This window comes from Mandrillus leucophaeus, unplaced genomic scaffold, assembly GCF_000951045.1.
Source record: "Mandrillus leucophaeus isolate KB7577 unplaced genomic scaffold, Mleu.le_1.0 Scaffold377, whole genome shotgun sequence".
Lineage (NCBI taxonomy): Eukaryota > Metazoa > Chordata > Mammalia > Primates > Cercopithecidae > Mandrillus > Mandrillus leucophaeus.
In genome coordinates this window covers 1,717,676-1,734,994 of record NW_012103998.1, presented here as the reverse complement: position 1 = coordinate 1,734,994, position 17,319 = coordinate 1,717,676, and the positions used below count along the sequence as shown (strand labels likewise).

The 17,319-nt window shown below is 44.0% G+C and overlaps 1 protein-coding gene across 1 annotated transcript in view; it reads right to left on the bottom strand.

Annotated features, from left to right (window-relative positions):
* Positions 1–17,319, bottom strand: part of FGD6 (FYVE, RhoGEF and PH domain containing 6) — a 159,594-nt gene that overhangs the window by 19,558 nt on the left and 122,717 nt on the right. Inside the window, exons 9-14 of the mRNA XM_011990325.1 lie at positions 17,239–17,289; positions 12,790–12,848; positions 12,635–12,706; positions 11,853–11,921; positions 11,221–11,304; positions 9,298–9,377 (exon numbers count right to left, since the gene is read on the bottom strand). Coding sequence (XP_011845715.1) covers positions 9,298–9,377; positions 11,221–11,304; positions 11,853–11,921; positions 12,635–12,706; positions 12,790–12,848; positions 17,239–17,289 — 415 coding nt within the window. The remainder of the gene's footprint in view (positions 1–9,297; positions 9,378–11,220; positions 11,305–11,852; positions 11,922–12,634; positions 12,707–12,789; positions 12,849–17,238; positions 17,290–17,319) is intronic.

The following is a 17,319-nucleotide window of genomic DNA, read 5'->3' as shown; positions in this document are numbered from 1 at the left end:
GTGATCCGCCCGCCTCGGCCTCCCAAAGTGCTGGGATTACAGGCATGAGCCACCGCGCCGGGCCTATTTGAACTCTTAAACAGTGTTTCTAAAATAAAAAATTCCACCATTAATAATGGTACATATAGACATATGTTGCTGTATTTCAGAGAACCCAGGGCAGGTCAAGAATAGAAACCACTCACCTTGCCTACAATCATCGTTCTCAGAAAGCATCTCCCTAATCCATGGCTTGAGTGCCATTTAGAATGTTCATTCACATGGATTAAAAAAGGTAGAAATCCAGTTTACAAATAAAATTTTAAAACACATTTCTCAAATTTTCGTTATATACAAAGAACAACAAAAAAGAAATAACCCCTTTCTCTCTAAACCAAACAAAACCACACCTTATTTACCGCTACTATTCTAGCATTACTGCCAAAACTGGATGCCATTTAACAGTTACTACGTCAGCCAGCTCTGCTAAATGCTTAGCAAATGTCACCATGTCTCACCCTCAGAGCTTCCGCATGGAATACACATTGGATCTTACACCCCCTGCCCCCAACTACAACATCATCACCCACCTTCACCATTTACAGCTAAGGAAACTGAGAATTAGTAATGTTTCATAATTTGCTTTATAGACAACAGACTACTAAGTGATGAGCTGGTATTAAACCCAAGTGTAGTTAAGGACTGAACCTCTCACCACCAGGTCATTGCTAGCCTCTGCTCATGTTCTCTGCAGAACTACATGATGAGAACACACGCTCAGGGTTCCAAGCAAACATTCATAAAAATTACCATCTCTCCCTCCCTCCCCGACTCCTCACCAGAAGAGTAACAGAAAGCAGAGAGGCAGATGGTAAATTTGAGAATTGCTGTTGGATTCTTCTGGAACCCGGGGAGCATGTGGAATGTGATTCAACTGTGCAAATCATGTCACATATGCTGTTCTTTCATTTAATCATTCCTGGCTCTCTCCTGTGTGGGGTTCTGCCAAGACAATGTTTACCAGCTCTTGATAACACATTTCTCACAGACCACACACATTTGCCCGCAGCATCCAGTGGAGATATTCTAGTCTCCTTTTGTAACATGATTAGCAGAAGAATCAGCATCTTCCTCAAACTGAAAAACTGTTAAGTCAAGTATTATTTTCTTTATAGAATGTGTATAGTACAAGAAAGCAAATTTGTGTCAAGTACCACTTTCCCAATGACTGGGATGAACTGCCAAGGGTTAAAAACCTGGCCAGGCATGGTGGCTCATGCCTGTAATCCCAGCACTTTGGGAGGCCGAGGAGGGCAGATCACCTGAGGTCAGGAGTTTGAGACCAGCCTGGCCAACATGGCAAAACCCTGTCTCTACTAAGAATACAAAAATTAGCCAGGCATGGTGGTGTGCACCTGTAGTCACAGCTACTCAGGAGGCTGAGGCAGGAGAATCACCTGAATCTGGGAGGTGGTGGTTGCAGTGAGCTGAGATCGTGCCACTGCACTCCAGCCTGGGCAACAAAGTGAGACTCTGTCTCAAAAAAAAAAAAAAAAAAGGGTTAGAAACTCTTCAATAGAAAGGATTTGGGGTTGTTCGTCCATGCCATACCATTTACTACTTGGACTAACTGCAGGATGCCTCTGAGGTTCAAAGGCCACACCACTTTGATTTGTAAGTAACATTGTGAGTAATGTTCACTAGGAGCCTACTAAGTCAGGACCTAAGCCAAGAACTGGGCACACAAAATATACCTCACTTGTAAGGATGCACACTGAATTGAGGTGAAACATGTAATTAACATATGATGTAACAAATGTAGATAAATAACACAGAAGTAGTAAATTACCTTATGTAAGTAGCAGGGATGGCTTTGCAAAGGTGATGACAAAGTTAGGGCTTGAAGAGTTACAGGAGTTTGGCAGGGCACTCTGTCTCTCTGTGTACCCTCATTCAGTCTGCCAGGTGTGGTCATCTCTAAGCTGATGGTGCCCAAATACATGCCTCTGGCCCCAACTTCCCTCTGAAATCCAGATCCTTACAGAAACTGCCCTTTGATGGCTGCATTTGGATGTTGCATAGGCACCTTACATTCCACATGCACACCTGAAACTCAACTCCCAATTTCTCCCTTAAAGCTGCTCCTCTCCCAGTGCTCCCTGTCACAGTGCATGGCACCACCTCCCAATTCATAGTATATGCTGGAGTCTCCTCTGAAGAACTCCTCTTATACCCTGTGTCCAATCAGTCCCCTCCTTTAGGCCACCTCCCAAACCATATTCCATGCAGCAGCCGTAAACTCTTTAAAAAATGCCAATCTGATCATATCATTCCCTTGTATAAGCCTTTCAGTGGCTTCCTGTGGCTCTTAGGCTAAAGAGCAAATCCCACAAGATGGTTCTGCAGCATCTAAGTCACCTGTCCCTCCAGGCTTGTCCTGGGTCATTCTCCTCCTCATTCTTGAGCTCATGCCACACTGGCCTTCCAATTCTCTGAATATGTCATGCCCCTTCTCACCTAAGGACCTTTGTACACAGTGCTCCTAATGACCAGGAGGCTCTTCCTTTTTCCTCTTTGCCCCTCTGACTCCTACTTATCTTTCCTAAGTCAATATAAACAGCAAGGGTTGTAGGGAAGAGGCTGCCCTCTCTCCCCCATTGTAGTTTAAGGTCCTTTGCTTTACAGCCTCCTAGCCTCCGGTACTTTTTCTGTGCATCATTTAATCACCCAATACTTAATTGTGTTAATATTTGCTAAGTGCATGTCCTCCTCCAGGGAATGTCAGCTCAGTGAAGGAAGGGCCCTTTTAATTTTTTTTTTTTTTTTTTTTTTGAGACGGAGTCTCGCTCTGTTGCCCAGACTGGAGTGCAGTAGTGCGATCTCGGCTCACTGTAACTTCTGCCTCCCAAGTTCAAGCAATTCTCCTGCCTCAGCCTCCTGAGTAGCTGGGATTACAGGCGTGTACCACTATGCCCAGCTAATTTTTGTATTTTTAGTATAAAATATTAAACGGGGTTTCACCATGTTGGCCAGGCTGGTCTTGAACTCCTGACCTCAAGTGGTCCGCCTGCCTTGGCCTCTCAAAGTGTTGGGATTACAGGTGTGAGCCACTGCACCCAACTTGACCCTTTTAATTTTTAATCTACTATGTCCTGATGCCCAGCACAATGCCTGGCCCAAGGTAGAGGCTCCATACTCCTTACTGAACAAAGGGATGAACTGCAGGTGGAAGTAACACCTGTGGAAGGCAGACAGCGGTGGAGTTGGCTGGCATGCATGGAGTCACACGCAGATCTGTGCTGATAGAGTATGCAGTGTGTTGGTGGGAGGGGATGGAGAGACTTAATAGGGATGAGGCCTCCTTACCCCCTTTAATATGGGATGCAGTACCAGACTAACTGGTTGGAGGAATTTGAAAGGAGAGCATGGTATACCAATGACATTCAATATGCCTTAGCTCTCTTTCCCTCCTGCCAGCTTGATCCTCCCTTGGAAATTTATTTTTCCTTTATCGAGAACTTTCCAGTTCAATTATTTCTCCTGCAGAGCCCACATTCAGCCCATTATTGGGCTTTTTCTGATTCATACCATTGTTCATCACTTTAACCCAAGACACACCATCATCTACTGCCCACTCACTACCTGGTTGCCCAACTTCTACTCTAGTCTCCTGATGGTCTGTCTTCTACAAAGAAGCCGGTGTGATCTTTTACAAATATAAAGTCGATATTATCACTTAGCTAAAAACTCTTGAAAATGCAATGACCTTACTATGGGTGGCCCCCAGCTCTTGCCCCCAAACTGTAACTCACATTTAATCTCCCCTGGTACTAGGGGAGTACTAGGCTCTCCCCGGAGTACTAGGCTCTCCCCGGAGTACTAGGCTCTACCTATACTGGACTTCTTGCTGTTTAACAGACTACACCCTTACATACCTCCCTGGTATGTCTTTTGTTCTTGCTGTTCCTTCCATCTAGGATTTGCTTCTGGTCTCTGATGCTCCTCAGAGATAACTTTTCTGATCCCCCCTCACCCCATAAAAGTTCTTGACCTCATCACTTTCTATCTGCTCAGCCTACTTTATTCTTCTTTATAACACTGAACACTCCAAATTATTTATATGTGCATATATATAAATAAACCCGATTATTGTGTATCTCCCACTTTAGAATAAAGACTTATCCTTAAAGGCAGGGATTGCACATCCCCAGCTCCTGAACAGGGTAGGTGATGCCCAGTAAACATTTGTCGAATGGTCGATAGTGGACAGTCTCCTTCCCTAATGGCTCTCCATCTGCCAGTCTCCAAACAATGACTTCCTCTCATCACTAAAGTTAGACTCAGCAGTGATTGCTCTCAGTTATCACTGCTTATCACTGAGCCCCAGACTACTAACAAAAAGACAAACAGGATTGCCCGGACCAGCTGGCCGCTTGCTGCCGTGGCTACACCGTCTCGCCCACTCATGTTACTACTGCTGCCACCCACAGAGGGCTGCTTCTTGGGGACAAGACTCCCAACTTTGAGGCACTGTTGGCTGATACAGCACTGTTGGCTGTATCTGTTCCCACGACCTTCTAGGAGACTCCTGTGGCATTCTTTTTTCCCACCCTCAGGACTCTACACCAGTTTACACCATGGAGCTTGGCAGAGCTGCAAAGCTGGCACCAGAATTCACCAAGAGTAATGTCAAGTTGATTGCCCTTGTAACAGACAGTACTGAGGAACATCTTGCCTGGAGCAAGGATATCAATGCTTACAACAGTGATGAGCCAACAGAAAAATGCCCTTTTCCCATCATTGATGGTAAGGATCAGGAAGGACCTTGACATCTTGTTGGGCATGCTGGATCCTTCCGAGATGGAAGAAAAGGAATGGGTGTGAGAGCTTGTGGTGTTTATTTTTGCTCCTGATAAGAAACTGAAGCTGTCTACCCAGCTACCACTAGCAGCAACCTGGATGAGATTCGCGGGGTAGTTCTCTCTCTCCAGCTGACAGCAGAAGAGAGAAGAGTTCTCTCTCTCCAGCTTACCCTGATGGATAAGAAGAATGGAAATAGTTATGTTGCTGGGCCTGGTGGCTCATGGCTGTAATTCCAGCACTTTGGGAGGCCAAGGCGAGCGGATCACTTGAGGTCAGGAGTTCCGGGACCAGCCTGGCCAACATGGTGAAACTCCGTCTCTACTAAAAATCCAAAAAAAATTTAGCCAGGTGTGGTGGCGCAAACCTGTGGTCCCAGTGACTCAGAACACTAGGGCAGGAGAATTGCTCGAACCCAGGAGGTGGAGGTTGCAGTGAGTCGAGATTGTGTCAGTGCACCTCTGGGCAACAGAGCGAGACTCTGTCACAAAAAGGAAAAAAAAAAAGTTACAGAAATATAAACCTTGATCAGAGCCATTACACCTGTCTGGTACTGATCTGGAAATCATGAACATCCAGGTATTTACCTGACAACCAAAGAAAAACATTTACTATAATTTCCTGAATTATTTAATCTTAATAAAATAGATTACTGTTTTTCACCAAGGCTCATTTTTACTTGGGAAATAGACGTGCAATTAAAACTTGACTTTTCTATAGGCATTTCCTCCTTGGAATTTTGAAAATAACTTTCTTGATTTTAAGAACTAAGCTCAAGCACTCACTGGGAACATGATACACAGGGGGTCTTAATGTTCTTTGAACTTTCTTTCTTTCCTTTTCTCTCTCTCTCTCTCTCTTTCTCTTTCTTTCTAGATGGAGCCTCACTCTGTCACCAGGCTGGAGTGCAGTGGTGTGATCTTGGTTCACTGCAACCTCCGCTTCCCAGGTTCAAGCAATTCTCCTGCCTCAGCCTCCTGACTAGCTGGGACTACAGGTACGTGCCACCACACCCGGCTAATTTTTATATTTTTAGTAGAGATGAGGTTTCACCATGTTGGCCAGGATGGTCTTGATCTCCTGATTTCGTGGTCCACCCGCCTCGGCATCCCAAAGTGCTGGGATTACAGGCGTGAGCCACTTCGCCCGGACTTGTTCTTTGAACTTTTGTTCAAACTCCTCTATCCCTCAAAAATGAAAAAAGGGCTGAACGCAATCCTGCCTGTAGCACTTTGGGAGGCTGAGGCAGGCAGATCACCTGAGGTCAGGAGTTCAAGACCAGCCTGGCCAACACGGTGAAACCTCATCTCTATTTTAAAATTTAAAAAGATGGCCAGACATGGTGACTCACACCTGTAATCCCAGCACTTTGAGAGGCTGAGGCAGGTGGATCACTTGAGGTTAGGAGTTCAAGACCAGCCTGGGCAACATGGTGAAACCATGTCTCTACTAAAAATACAAAACTTAGCTGGGTGTGGTGGCACATGCCTGTAATCCCAGCTACTTGGGAGGCTGAGGCACAAGAATCACTTGAACCTGGGAGGCAGAGGCTGCAGTCAGCCGAGATCGTGCCACTGTACTCCAGTTTGGGCAACAGAGCGAGACCCTGTCTCAAAAAAAAGGAAAACAAAAGAAAGAAAAAAGTCACAATGCCAAGTGATCAAGAGTTTACCTGCACTCTCTAAATATTGGTATCTGGTGGATGCTTCAGGTACCCCCAAGAGCTTTGCTTGTTCTGACTGGTAGCCACACAGCATTTGACAAACCCTGGACACAGGTGTTTGTCTTCTCCTGTCATCATGTATGTCAGGCAGCAGTGGTTATTGCATTTCAGAGGAGTAGCACACCCCAGGATGACTCTTGTTGTCCTCTGATTTTGGGAAATCAGACATTTGGTTTGAGTCGTTGACATTCATGGACATAAGCAAAATTATAAAGGTTGTCAGAAACACCTAGGTTCAAATCACAGCTCCATTGCTTACTACTCATGTAACCTTAGATGTGTTATTGAACCTCTCTGAGCCTCCATTTTTCTAATCTAGAAGATCAAGATAATACTCACCCCACAAAGTTATCATGGAACTTAGAAAATAAATAGAAAACAGAACATGGGCACTGTGACTGATGCAGAGTAATACATGATTCTGGCCACTACTCCATCTGCTCCTAAGATCCTAGCTGATTTTAGTGGTATGGACAATTGGAAACAGACTGCCTGGGTTCAAATCCTGGCTCTGCTAGTATAGATGAGTGGCTTTTCTCAGCATAGAATGGGTATAATAACAGCAACTTGCCTCAACAGGTTGCTGTGAAGATGAAATGAAGTACTACACATAAAGTCTTTATGACAGTGCCTGGCATACAGTAAGTGTTACAAAAGCATTTGCTTCTATTTTTATTAGATCAAAGGTTAAGTCTGAGAAGAGCGTGTCTCATTATTTAGATTGTGCAGTGGAGCATGCTATGACTATTGGCATCTCTCCCTTCACTAGTCAAACCTTCCCAAATACCCACTTCCGCCACTCAGTCAGTAACTCAATAATGCATTTTTATGAGTCATAGAGTTTCAGGTTTCCTTAGCACTTGAATTACATTATGGTAAGATATTAAGTCACTGCAGGTTCCGGTATGGGGCAAGGTGGTATCATAAATAACAATGGATTTCTTTTCCCTCCCTCCCTCCCTTCTTTCGGAGATGGAGTCTCACTCAGTCACCCAGGCTGGAGTGCAGTGGAGTGATCTCGGTTCACTGCAACCTCCACCACCTGGGTTCAAGTGATTCTCCTGCCTCAGCCTCCCAAGTAGCTGGGATTACAGGCACATGCCACCATGTCCGGCTAATTTTTTTGTATTTTTAGTAGAGATGGGGTTTCACCATGTTGGCCAGGCTGGTCTCAAACTCCTGACCTCAGGTAATCCACCCGCCTTGGTCTCCCAAAGTGCTTGACTACAGGTGTGAGCTACTGCACCCAGCTCATAACAACAGATTTAAAGCAAAAGACTTCAATTTGCATCCTGGCTGTGTCAACTATGTATCCGTAAGACAGCAACTCCATTTATCTGTAATTTAGTTTCCTAACTTTTAATAGGAGATTACACCTACCTCATAGATTTGTTAGAACCTTTAAGTGACACATACAAATTTCCTAACAAACTATAAAGCACTAGTTGTTCTTAAAAACAATCTGAGGCCGGGCGCGGTGGCTCAAGCCTGTAATCCCAGCACTTTGGGAGGCCGAGACGGGCGGATCACAAGGTCAGGAGATCGAGACCATCCTGGCTAACATGATGAAACCCCGTCTCTACCAAAAAAATACAAAAAACTAGCCAGGCGAGGTGGCGGACGCCTGTAGTCCCAGCCACTCGGGAGGCTGAGGCAGGAGAATGGCATGAACCCGGGAGGCAGAGCTTGCAGTGAGCTGAGATCCGGCCACTGCACTCCAGCCTGGGCGACAGAGCGAGACTTTGTCTCAAAAAAAAAACAAAAAAACAAAAAAACAACAACAATCTGAAATAGTCACTTAAAAAAATGATCAGCAAAGCACTTTCACCATTGTTATTCTGTTCAGAAGAACATTTTAATCTCTGTGCTTCTAGCATACTATTGCCTCAGCTCTCAGCCACTTCCTTGCATGGTAAATCAAGAGTAAAACTGCACGGTATTGGGAAAGAAGAAAAAGAAGAAACAGAAAGTCAGTAGTTAGCCTAAATGCAAAAAGTGCTGGCAATATCTGACCCTGTTATACTGACAAATATCTATTTTTATATATTCTTAAAATAGGCCAGGCACAGTGACTCACACCTGTAATCTCAGCACTTTGGGAGGCCAAGGCGGGAAGACTGCATGAGCTCAGGAGTTCAAGATCAGCCTGGGGAACATACGAAGACCCCATCTCTACAAAAAAAAAATTTTTTTTTTTTGAGACAGAATCTCTCTCTGTCACGTAGGCTGGAGTGCAGTGGTGGGATCTTGGCTCACTGCAACCTCTGCCTCCTGGGTTCAAGCAATTCTCCTGCCTCAGCCTCCTGAGTAGCTGGGACTACAGGTGCCTGTCACCGTACCTGGCTAATTTTTGTATTTTTAGTAGAGATGGGGTTAAATCATGTTGGATAGGCTGGTCTCAAACTCCTGACCTCAAGTGATCCGCCCAGCTCGGCATCCCAAAGTGCTGGTACTACAGGCGTGAGTCACCGCACCAGGCACACAAAAAAATGTTTTTTAAGTTAGCTGGGTATGGTAGTGCATGCCTGTGGTCCCAGCTACTCAAGAGGCTGAGGTGGGAGAACTGCTTGGGCCATGGAGGTAGAGGCTGCAGTGAGCCGTGATTGTGCCACTGCACTCCAGCCTGGGTGAGAGTGAGATGTTGTATCAAAAAAAAAACCAAAAACCAAAATTTTCCTGACATTCCCTAGCAAGCAGACTCAGAATGAGGAAAAAAAAGAGAAGAAAAAACTTACCTGGCTGAGAGAATGAAGGAACGTTCTACACTTTCAATCTTTAATTCATTCTGATAGGCTTCTTGGGTAGGTTTTCTGACCTGGAAGAAAGCACAACAATTTGAGCTGACTCATCCTACTGAAAACTGTATTAATGAGCTGAAGTCCAATGGCCCTGGCTCTGACATCCACGACAAACCTTCCTATCCAGCTTTCTCTACTGCTGTTCTCCTTCATCTACTCTATGCTCCAGACGAATTGAAAAGCCCACATGCTGGCCCACCTTTCCCACCTCCAGGACTTTGCTCACAATATGCCCTCCACCTGGAATGCCTTTCCCCTACATCTCAGCATGGCCAAATGTGACCTATACTTTAAGGTCCACTGGCTCTTTCTCTTTTCTCCTTCTTTCCTAGCTGCTCTCAAAAGCTGCAGGCCAGTCCCCACCATGATCATCAAACACTGCAAGTTCTTTATTTTCTGAACTCCCAAAACTGTAATTGTGCCTTTATAGTGATACTCATTACTGTTTACTTTATAGGTATTTATGTGTAGTGTACTGTCTTCCCAACTAGTTGCTAAGTCCCTGGGGGAGGAAAGACAATAAGAATCATGCTTCAACTTATCTTCGTATTTTCCACCAAACCCATTAATGTTTTGTTTATAGTAGTTCTCAAAAAATATCTTATGAATAAATTAACGCATGAATGAACAAATGACTACATGAATGAATAATCAAAAGCATAAACAGGCAGGGTGCACTGGCTCACGCCTGTAATCTCAGCACTTTGGGAGGCGAAGGTGGGTGGATCACTTGAGGTCACGAGTTTGAGACCAGCCTGGCCGACATAGTGAAACCCCGTCTCTATGAAAAATACAAAAATTAGCTGAGCCTGTAGTCCCAGCTACTCAAGAGGCTGAGTCAGGAGAATCTCTCAAACCCAGGAGGCAGAGGTTGCAGTGAGCTGAGATCGTACCACTGCACTCTAGCCTGGGCAACAGAGTGAGACTCTGTTACAAAACAAAACAAAAAAAACAAATGCATAAACAGTAACATATATAGAGAGAAAAGTAAAGGATGTAAGAAAGATATTTATCTTAGGGAATTTTCTCTAAGTATATCACATATTTGTTGTTATTATTTTTAATAGAGATGGGGGTTTCACTACGTTGCCTAGGCTGGTCTCTTAACTCTTAAGCTCAAGCTATCATCCTCTCTTGGCCTCCCAAAGTGCTGGGACTACAGGTGTGAGCCACTGTGCCCAGCCTTTATTTGGGTTTGTTTATTTATTTATTTATTTATTTTGAGATAGAGTCTCACACTGTTGCTCTGGCTAGAGTGCAGCTGCACGACCTCAACTCACTGAAACCTCTGTCTCCCAGGTTCAAGCAATTCTCCTGCCTCAGCCTCCTGAGTAGCTGGGATTATAGGCATGCGCCACCACGCCTGGCTAATTTTTTTTTTCTTCTGTATTTTTAGTAGAGATGGAGTTTCACCACGTTGGTCAGGCTGATCTTGAACTCCTGACCTTGTAATCCACCGGCCTCAGCCTTCCAAAGTGCTAGGATTACAGGCATGAGCCACCACACCCGACTTTATTTGGGTTTAAAAACAAATCACCTGGGTGGGCATGGTGGCTCACGTCTATGTAATCCCAGCACTTTGGGAGGCCAAGGCGGGCTGATCACTTGAGGTCAGGAGTTCAAGACCAGCCTGGCCAACATGGTGAAACCCGTCTCTACTGAAAATACAAAAATTAGCCAGGTGTGGTGGTGGGCACCTGTAGTCCCAGTTAGTTAGGAGACTGAGGCAGAAGAATCACTTGAACCCAAGAGGTGGAGGTTGCAGTGAGCCAAGATTGCACCACTGCACTCCAGCATGGGTGACAGAATGAGACCCCGTCTCAGACAAAACAAAACAAATCATCTAACAGATGCACAGACCTTCATTCCAGCCAATGAGAGCATGTTGTTCAGTTTATACATCCCAGACTGCACTGGTGTTGTATACAGCAGGGCATCATTAAACTGAAAAGTAGAAACATTTCACGGGACAAAGTAAAGAAACACATTTCCACTGCAAAGATTTTGACAAGATACAAGATTAAAGGATAAATAATACCTTAAAGGATAAATAATACCTCTTTGCTAATAGCTCTCTGAATAAAATACTTATATTCTGCTATATACACTAGAACTACCTAGAACGTTTTATTAGAATATAATTTAAAAGGCAATTTCTGGAAAACATGCTTTATTTCCAAATTCTGTAACAGATTTAATGTTTTTTGAATTCTAAATCCCACGAAGGTATTACAGTCTGCCTAAAAAAATGATTAGAACAATTTTCCAAGTTAGAAATGGAATAAATTCCAAAAGGAAATAATCTTCTGGTTATGCATCATAGCAGACTTTATTTCCCATACTTGAAATTCAATTAAGCAGTACGGCCAGTTAAAGAAGCCACCAAGGCTGATATGTGAAGGTGCTAAGCTTATCTAACATGCATAAACGTCTCCTTTCCTTAAGCAACTATCCCTACCTCGGCCAAATCAGAGCTACACAAGTCCTCTTACCAGGAAAAACATTCGAGGTTGCATCACTTTCCGAGACAGCTTCATCAGAATTCCTTCTTTGAGAAAAACCTGATTCATACAAACAAACACCCATTTAGTCCTACCATCACAACACAACGACAATATAATCTCCTTTTCAACTTTCTTTCCCGAGAATATTTTTCATGACAGACTGGGGAGCCACAGTTCCCCTGAGATTTTTTACAGTCATAGTTAATTTTAAACCCTTAAATCATTTAGGAATCGGACAAGCAGCAGGGTTGGATAAATCCAATATTGGCCCCAGGGATACTGCATGGAGGGACACGTAATTGACTGAGCGTGTACTTGATCCTGAAGCATATCCAACATCCTGACAACTGCATTTTGTAACTTTCCTGAATTCATTCCCTAGGCCACTTTTGTGCTATCCGAGGAGGATCAAAATACCAATTTCCTCCCTCCCTTCATCATCATCTCTTACATTAAAGATTTTAAATGAAATTGTCTTCAAAACTGTGTGAGGTTGCTGGCATTACACAACAAAACGATCCCATTAAATCAGATACTCTGTGGGGTCCCTTGCCGCTCCCCTAATTGAATTGGACTTACTTCATGAATGGGCTTATTCCTAATTCAATTGTCACAGTGACTTACATCATGAATGTTTTGAACGGATAAAGTGATCAAGACTGAGAAGAGTAACAAAAACAACCTATTTTTATAACAGAAATGATAAACAGATACAGGTGGTACCTAAATGCATCATATTAAGTTTGCAAAAAGCAATCTAAAATGCTTACCCGACCAGGCTGCACAATTTCATGGTGTCCATTTAAGCTGTACTGAATTTGCATAAGTTTCTGAAAGTTGTCCTACAGAAAGACAATGGAAAGCATATGAAGGCCTGGGCTTTCAGGTTCAAGACCACACCAGCCACTGATAACAAGACACTTACTCCTTGCTTCATGGTGTCATTGGCGTGGTTGGCTACCTCTATAACAACAGCAAGGGCATCTGAAAGAGGCAGGAACAAAAGGTGCATTTAGTAATTACAATGGAAACAAACAGTTTGCAACATTAAGCAATTCCTGGGGACAAGATAGCTAGTTTATAGCAACCAACCTCTGGAGAAGCTTAGTTGACTGTGAGTAGGCAGTCAACTAAGGTTCAATGAAGGCAAAACCAAACCAAACCAAACAGCACCACCACCACCAAAAACCTGGTCAAAACAATATATAGAGAAATAATGAGCTAAAAGAAGACTCTAAAGAGACACTGTAGACCATGTTTATTAACAGTATGAATGTCAGGGTTGTTTTATGCTGTGATTTGATTATCCTATTCAAGTTTACAAGGATAAGGATGGGATTTCACCTGGAAGATAAGGACCATCCAAGTATAAACTATCTGGGAGAAAAGGATGGTGAGGGAAAAGGATCTTGACATAGGAAATGAAAATTATGAGAAATGACTAAGATCAGATCTCAGTCTCTTAATCTGATTCCAAGAGGCATGAATTAGAAATGGGGGAAATGCCACATGGAAGCATCCTAGATCTTAGGAATTTGCAAGTGTCATTTTGTGAGCTGGGTTATTAGCTTCATGGGCCGATCTGTGTTTTATTCTTTTTATTAACCCTTTGCCTTTAGCAAAGTGTTTTTCCATACTCCAGCCTTGTTATCTTTGTAACTAGGTCTAAAGGAAAAAGTTTGCATTTTGTCAGGTTTGGGGCTGCAGTTATTCTCAACTCAAGGCCACAGTGCTCCCTTAGGGACACATAAACATGTGTAAAGACAATTTTTGGTTGTCACAATGACCAGGAAGATCCACTGGTCTTCAGTGGGTAGGAGGCAGGGATGCCAAATTCCACACACTTACTCATTAGAAACCCACACAAAGATTATTCAGTGCAATACGACAGTAGCATTCCCACTGAGGAAAACTGGTAGAGTGTTAGAAAGGGAAGCATCTCCTCCCGAGGCTGCTGTGGCAGTGACAGTGGTCATCAACAAAAGGACTATTAAATAAAAGACTGGCTGGGTGTTGTGGCTCACGCCTGTAATCCTAACACTTTGGAAGGCTGAGGTGGGTGGATCATTTGAGCTCAGGAGTTCGAGACCAGCCTCAGCAATAAGGTAAAACCTTGTTTCCACAAAAAATCCAAAAATTAGCCAGGCGTCGTGGCTCATGTCTGCAGTCTCATCAATTTGGGGCGCTGAGATGGGAGACTCATTTGAGCCCAGGAGGTCAAGGTTGCAGTGAGCCCAGATCACACCACGGCACCCCAGCCTAGGTGACAAAATGAGGCCCTTTCTCAAAAAAAAAAAATTAAAAACAACAACAACAAATCAATTTCTGAAAAGGGGTTGAGGTGTTTTGGTCTAGTTATTGTAATCTACCAAAGGACAGTCTTCCTGGAGGTTTCTGTATTCTTTCAACATGTATCATCATTGCTATTATTAAAAGAAAGCAGGTTTTCCTTACAGAGAGACCCCGACTATATATCAGAATTTTTTTTTTTTTTTTTGAGACAGAGTCTTGCTCTGTCTCCCAGGCTGAAGTGCAGTGGCATGATCTCGGCTCACTGCAACCTCCACCTCTCAGATTCAAGCAATTCTCCTGCCTCAGTCTCCTGGGTAGCTGGGATGACAGGCGCACACCAGTATGCTCAGCTAATTTTTGTATTTTTAGTAGAGACAGGGTTTTGCCACGTTGGCAGGGCTGGTCTCAAACTCCTGACCTCAGTGATCCACCCACCTCAGCCTCCCAAAGTGCTAGGATTACAGGTGTGAGCCACGGTGCTCCGCCATGTATCAGAATTTACAGCGCCTGGTACCCTCTTCACAGCAGGTATTCAAGAGGTTACCTTAGACACATTTCCTGCTTTCTGGCCTGCTGGAATTCCCAGTGGACAAGGGAGAGATGCCTTAAGATTTAATGGATGACAAGGCTGCTGCTGCTACTCGGTCACCTGGTCTCCCAAGCTCTACCTTCCCCACTCCATTCTGTGATTCTACTTTCCCCATGTCAGCCCTGATGCCTCTATTCCTTTAACTCTTCTCCCTACCTTTCAAAGTTATACTTGCCTCACCTTCCTTCACCCTTGGAGTCTCATCCACACTGCTCACCACTCTTTTTTTCTTGAGACAGAGTCTTGCTCTGTCGCCCAGGCTAGAGTGCAGTTGTGGGATCTTGGCTCACTGCAACCTCCATCTCCCAGGTTCAAGCGATTCTCATGCCTCAGCTACTGAGTAGCTGGGATTACAGGCATGCACCACCACACCCCACTAATTTTTGTATTTTTAGTTGCAAAGGGTTTCGCCATGTTGCCGAGGCTGGTCTTGAACTCCTGACCTCAAGTGATCCACCTGCTTCAGCCTCCCAAAATGCTGGGATTACAGTAAAGCCACCACGCCCAGCCACTGCTCACCATATGATTGCTTTGCCTCTGGCCATACAGTGGGCCTCACTGTTCACTGGTTTTCTCATCTGTCTTTGCTGTAGCATGTAATTTCCTTTAAATAAGCTCCTAATCTCTGACCCTGAATTTGTTTTATGTGTGAAATTGACCTAATAATTTACTTTCATTGAAGGCAGAAGTCCAGGACCCAGGACAGATGTTTTCTTTCTATTCTATAAATTCCATATACAATTTGTATCCTCACGAGAGGGGCTGCCATCAGGAATGCTCATTTTTCCTATCGCCCATTCTCCCACTCATCTCCAGTCCTACTTTTTCCTGCAAAGCTTCCCTGCCTCTTCAATCTTCATACTTTTCTCTGTCATCCAAATAATTCTGTCCTGCTTGGTGCACCCTTACTTTGAAGTCATTTGCTTTGTTCTTTATTTGATGGGTATTATAAACTTTTTCATCAAATAGATATGATCACTGAAGACAGGAAACTTGTCAGATCCCCAACCACAAACTTTTCCTTTAAAAAAATCCACCTTTAAAAGCATAATGTATACAAACAGAAGATGTTAGAGAAGTGAAATGATTAAGAGAATAAATAAGAATCTCTATCAAAGGGGTTAAAAATGTTCACTTTTTATTCTGCAAATGTAAAGGATATACAAGAATGTGATCAGGCTGGGTGTGATGGCTCACGCCTGTAATCTCAGCCTTTGGAAGGCTGAGGCGGGCTGATCACTTGAGATCAGGAGCTCGAGACCAGCCTGGCCAATAAGGTGAAACTAAAAATACAAAAATTAGCTGGGCATGGTGGTGCATGCCTGTAATCCCAGCTACTCAGGGGGCTGAGGCAGGAGAATTGCTTGAACCCAGGAGGCAGAGGTTGCTGTGAGCCGAGATCGTGCCACTGAACTCCAGCCTGGGGGACAGAGTGAGACTCTGTCTCAAACAAAAAAAGAACAAGGGATAGACCTGTGACATTTGAAAGAGGTTGTTGGGGTTAAACAGAAACACCCAAACAGAATTATCTGTGTATATGTGTGTGTTATCTGCAAGAGAGGGAGAGAGAGAGATTGTGAGGGAGAGAGACACAGATAGGCAGACAGACACAGGAACTCCAATTATCCCACTAGCTATGAGTCCCTCATGATGTAATGGACTGTTTCCCTTAAGTACTACTATGGGTGAGGGAAGGCTAATATCCTATTGTTAAACAGTCCCAGAATAATATGCTTTTATAGACTTATCCCTGCTTTGTAGTTTAGTCACTTCATGGACTCATGATTTTGAAGCCTAAGGACCTTGCAGACGTTCTGGTTCAATCCTGTTTTTGAAAGACAAAGAAATGGACCTCTAGGGAAACTGAATATGGCACAAGCACAGAGTGACTAAGCACAGGAGGGCAAAGCTTCCTGACCTCAGCCACCACGCTGGCTCCCCCCACCGCCAGTCGCTAGAGGTTGGTTCTCATGCAGGGCTGGCTTTGGGTCTCCCCTGTCCATATAATCTCACCTATCCCCAGCACTGCTTTACTACTTATCTGGTTCTATGTGAATCTGCTCAAAATGGAGTTTTCAGGAAGGCCTCAAGTCTTTTTTTTGAGAAAGAGTCTCGCCCAGGCTGGAGTGCAGTGGTGCAATCTCGGCTCACTGCAACTTCCGCCTTCCGGGTTCAAAGGATTCTCCTGCCTCAGCCTCCCAAGAAGCTGGAATTACAGACGTGCACCACCACGCTTGGCTAGTTTTTGTATTTTTTTTAGTAGAGAAGGGGTTTCACCATGTTGGCCAGGCTGGTCTCAAACTCTTTACCTCAGGTGATCCACCCGCCTCGGCCTCCCAAAGTGCTGGGATTACAGGTGTGAGCCACTGCACCCGGCCTTCAAGTCGTATGAATAGAGTTTGTAACAGATTTTGTCATCAATATATTTTTACTTTCGTCCCCTACCTAAATAAACATAATATAAAAACTTCTGCAACCACAAAAGTTATTTACCTTGAGTGTCTCTGTAATCTCCAGCATCTTCTATGAGATTCTTTAAATAATCTAGAAAAGAAGAAAAAAAAGTATTTGAGT